Source organism: Scophthalmus maximus, chromosome 7, assembly GCF_022379125.1.
Source record: "Scophthalmus maximus strain ysfricsl-2021 chromosome 7, ASM2237912v1, whole genome shotgun sequence".
NCBI classification, from domain to species: Eukaryota; Metazoa; Chordata; class Actinopteri; order Pleuronectiformes; family Scophthalmidae; genus Scophthalmus; species Scophthalmus maximus.
The window spans coordinates 22,945,001-22,950,000 of NC_061521.1; the positions used below are offsets into that span (position 1 = coordinate 22,945,001).

General features: G+C 46.5%; 1 protein-coding gene across 6 annotated transcripts in view; it reads left to right on the forward strand.

Annotated features, from left to right (window-relative positions):
* Window positions 1–5,000, forward strand: part of znf423 (zinc finger protein 423) — a 134,531-nt gene that overhangs the window by 19,934 nt on the left and 109,597 nt on the right. For all 6 annotated transcript variants that reach the window (XM_035642981.2, XM_047333416.1, XM_047333415.1 and 3 more), the window contains exon 2: window positions 1,651–1,713. In XM_035642981.2, coding sequence (XP_035498874.2) covers window positions 1,651–1,713 — 63 coding nt within the window. The remainder of the gene's footprint in view (window positions 1–1,650; window positions 1,714–5,000) is intronic.

Genomic DNA, 5,000 nt, shown 5'->3' on the forward strand with positions numbered 1-5,000 from the left:
CTCACTTTCTTATTTTTCCAATTTTTAATTTTGAATGCATCCCTGCAAAGCCGTGTGACGTCGTTCTCCCTGTTACTCCGGACTCTGCACCCACCTGCACATTTGCATTTGTGCACTTTTCTATTCACTTGATTTCTTACTATCATTACTACTTTATGGTAGTTAAAAAAACCCCCAAAAAACGTATTTCCTCTTTACTCACTGTGTGTGTAGTGCAAGTGCGACAAAGCAATGTCCCTGTGGAGATCATTTGAAGTCGTTCTCACTCTGATATTTTTCTTCAAATATTGAAAATGGTGTTTGTCTGAAAGCAGGTTTGTTTCTCTCCTTCAAAGGAGCTCTTCAGTGATTTATAACTTCTTGTTGAGCTTTTGTCGCAGCTTCAAAAAAAAAATTTGGGAGGGTGGGGGCGTGTTCCAGGGGGAGCTGGTGAGGACGTGGGAGCGAGGAATACGAGGGGAGGTATAAAGAATCGGGGGGTCGGGCTGGAGGTCACCGGAGGGAGCAGGATGAGAACTATGGGATTTTTGGAATGGTCACGAGACAAGAGGTGTGTGTGTGTGTGTTTGTGTGTGTGTGTGTGTGTGTGTGTGTGTGAGTGAAAAAGTGAGGAATCACATGGTGGGGAGGGGGGGGGCGGCCGGCAGGAAACCCCCATTGTGTGGTTGGTGGCTCCAGCCATTTCCTGTTTGTGTGCCAGCTGTACTTCCCTCCTTCCCGCTGTACCCGGGAAGTCGCTGTCACATTCCAGCTCTGATCCTGTGTGTGTGTGTGTGTGTGTGTGTGTGTGTGTGTGTGTGTGTGTGTGTGTGTGTGTGTGTGTGTGTGTGTGTGTGTGTGTGTGTGTGTGTGTGTGTGTGTGTGTGTGTGTGTGTGTGTGTGTGTGTGTGTGTGTGTGTGTGTGTGAGGTCTCAGGACAGTATCATGGTCAATACCTGCACGCTTGTTGCTTCCCTTATCTATTTTAGGAGTGTTTAAGGTCATACTTTCACAGAGGGTAAACATTTTCACTTGCAGATTCTTGCAATATGACTCCATAATCCTGGATAAGCCTTAAATCCAAAGTTGGGCTGACAGGGTGAGCACAGAATTAATTTAGAGAACCAACTGAATCTATAAAAAAGTACAGTGAAAACTATAAATGATATTTATTATTATTATAAGAAATCTCATCCATTTTGAAGACTTTGGACTCTATTTAGTTAATTTAATTTAGTTATTATTCCCAAAACATTGTTGTGTAATATGATGTAACTGTCATCATGTAATCTGATAGTTTTAAAGCTGTCCAGAAAAACTAACAGGCAATGTTATGATTGATCAGCTGATCTTTTGTTTCCTCTATGAAATGTTGGAAATGTGCCCGTAGTGATGTCATCATGTAGCGTCTTTAGTCTGATTAACAAACTAAAACCCCCAAATTTTTCTCTCTCATAATTAAGAATTATCAGAATAGTTCAGCACATTTTTGGTCTTGGCCTTTTGTTGTTTGGTCGTGGCTCTCTGTCCCTCAGAAACCGTCCTAGTCTGTAATATCGGATATATATTTTTCCCTCCATGTAGCTCTATTGCTCGATAACGTACAATAAATTCCAGATTCTGTTTTTCATTAGTCGTTCTGTCTCTCTTTTCTCTTTTCTTTCTGCCCAGCGGTAGAAGAAGGGGAGTCTTCAGAGTGTGGAGGCACCTGGGATGGATCAACTGTCCAGACAGGTTAGTACACACACACGCACGCACACACACACACACACACACACACACACACACACACACACACACACACACACACACACACACACACACACACACACACACACACACACACACACACACATGGATATTTTAATATAGTTCCAGCAAGCTGTCAGATCCACAACGGAGGCTCAAGTCAGTGCGTCTCCCTCACACACACACACACACACACACACACACACACACACACACACACACACACACACACACAAACCAACAGACGCACACGATTTGTGATATCAATTCCATATGGTTCACAACGGCCTGCTCCGAGGGATATCGAGAAGCAGCAGCAGCAGAAGAAGAAGAAGAAGAGGAAGATGTAACGAGAGTACAGTAAAGATGGAGGAATGAATTGAAGGTTGAAGGAATTCAGATGGAGGGATTTTTGTGAAAGAAAGGAAAAATTCACAGAAACCTGAAAGGAGAGAGAGAGAGAGACAGAAAGAATTAGAGGGAGATGTGGAACGAGACGGAGCCCTCGCTGGTCCCCGGAGTCGGACTGAATGGAAAAAGGAGACGACAAAGGGGGGGGGGGGGAGAGAGAGAGTGAGAGAGAGAGAGAGATGGAAGTGAGGACGAGGGAGAGATTTGTGTGCTTTTTCTCTTCTCTGTGGTCGGGTGATATCTCTGGAGGAGGTCGGAGAGATACCAGGGCCTTTTCTTTTCTGTTTATATTCCTTTTTGGGGGGATTTTCTTTTTTTGATTCTTTGTGGTTTCTCCGAACCGACTTCTCCATTTCTCTCTTCCTCTCCGTCGCTCCCTCCCTCCCTTCATCCATCCCCTCTTCTCTCCTGTTTCCATTCGGAGATGGCAAACTGAAATTGCCATTTGCCTTCATCCCAAAAAGTACAACCAGCGTTTCTCTGTGGTCCATGTATGAAAGGAGAAATGATATCAACTGTGAGACTAGACAGAAAGATCACAGTTAGATCTGTGTGTTTTAGACGGAAGAAGAACCACACGCACGTTAAAGCTCCTGTTGAAGGATTGTATTTGCTGTAGTGACATTTCTGTTATGAGTGGTTTATCAGCAGTATAAATATCATGGTAAATATGATACCTGTATACAAAGTGTACAAAGGTACATGAAGCTAGGTTACACATCTCCACAAATGAATATGGAGCCCAGCTACAAGTGATGAAGTAACCATGCATTTGAGTTGAAAAAAATAATCTCATAAATCTTGTGACTTTATAATCGCAGAGAATGTTTGACAGTTCTTCTTGTGAGGATCTTCTCACAATTTTACTGCTTTAATATCAGAGAATATCCAAGTCTTTTCCTCATAAATTCATGATGTAAATTCTAAAGTTTTTCCCTCACATTATCCCCCCAACACACACACACACACACACACACACGCACACACACACACACACACACACACACACACACACACACACACACACACACACACCTCGCTAATATATATTTAATTTACCTACAATGGATTTCATTCATTATTGATGGGGGAGGAAATTATTCGCAAAAAGTGACATGACTGGAAATACAGTATCGTCATGAGCAGATGAAGGTTTTTGGGGGGTCAAAGATCCTGTGGTGGGAGACGGAGCATCTGCACATGTCCACTTGTGGCAGAAACAGGCCTATTGACAATGTTCTCACTGGTAGAGAGGAAATTAAACATTTTTCCAAACCTTGCCAAAAAGGGACTTTTTGACTACTTTAGGTTTTTTTTTGTCAACCACAGCTAGTTTTTTTTTTCTCCTGCTCTGGTTTTTTTGCAGCCTATCAGTGAACAGTTAAACACTTCCTCTGACTCCATCCCAACCGGGAAATAAGATACTGCTGAATGTGGTAAATATGCAGTTATCTCTCTCCCTGCCTCTACCTCTCCTGCCCCGTCTCTCGTTCGGCTCTACGGGGAGAGAGGTATAGGAAAGTATGACCCCTGGGGTGTCTATGACGTGCTTAACCCCCCCCCCCCCCTTTTAAACCTGTGCTAACGCTCCTCCAGGGGCCGCCATGCGGGTCTACAGCTGTGTGTGTGTGTGTGTGTGTGTGTGTGTGTGTGTGTGTGTGTGTGTGTGTGTGTGTGTGTGTGTGTGTGTGTGTGTGTGTGTGTGTGTGTGTGTGTGTGTGTGTGTGTGTGTGTGTGTGTGTGTGTGTGTGTGTGTGTGTGTGTGTGTGTGTGTGTGTGTGTGTGTGTGTGTTTTAAGGGGGGTGCTGACTGAGGTCCTGTGTGGCACACTAGAACTGCTGTGTGTGTCAGTTCCTGCAGGAAGCTACAGTCCCATGGCACACACACACACAAACACACACACACACACACACACACTCACACTTCGCACTCTTCCTCCGATAAAAGCACACCGTCCCATATTCCCCTTACTCAGCCACTGTTCCAATTTGGAAGTTTCCCATCAATTCCCCGTCCCAGCGTCCTCTGCGACACCTTTCGCTGCGTCCTCGTCTCCTTCCTGACTTCCAAAAAATCGCTCTCTCACACAGCGTGTCACTCGCTCCGTCGCTCTTCCTCCATCCCTTCCTCTGTTTACTGTCTGTGCCCAAGTGTGCGTGCGTGTGTGAGTGTGAGTGTGTGTGTGTGTGTGTGTGTGTGTGTGTGGGTGTGTGTAGATGAGAGAGAGAAGAGGAGGAGGAGGAGGGGGGGGGGGGGGTGACAATTACTGTCTGTCCCTTATTCAAGAAGATTAGAAGGAATAGCGACCTTGTTTCCTTCAGTCCCTGGGAGATGGTGTTGACAAGGACGGGGGGGTGAGAAAAAGGCCGAGATTGTGGCGAAATTGTAACTTCCCATCCCGCCGTTTTAGTTCACACTCTCACACCCTTTTCCTCCTCTCTCCATCTCCACTCCTCTCCGTCCCCCCCACCCCCCTCAGCCTCTCTCTCCTTTTCTCGTTTTCTCTGGAAAAATGTGTGTTGAGTTTGGAAAGGCCCGCAGGAGGGAAGGCGGAGGGAGGTGGGAGGGTGCCTGGCAGGGAATAGCACCGGGCCGGGCCTCTCCGCCCCCTTTTTTTCTCACAAACCCCTCCTCTTCTGTCCTCCTACTCTCTTCACTCCTCCCCTCGGCCCTTCTGCCCCGGAGAGGAGCCCTCGGAGGGCTGAAGGTGCCCCGGCCGTCACCCTCCGCCTCTCCTTCCCTCTTCTGCCCCCACTGCTCCATAACAACATGTTATCTGCCCTCCCTGGTTTCCTCCCTTGTTCCCCTCGCTGTCCCAGTGCGCTGGGAGAAGAATAAGAGAGCGGTTGTCAGGAACCGAG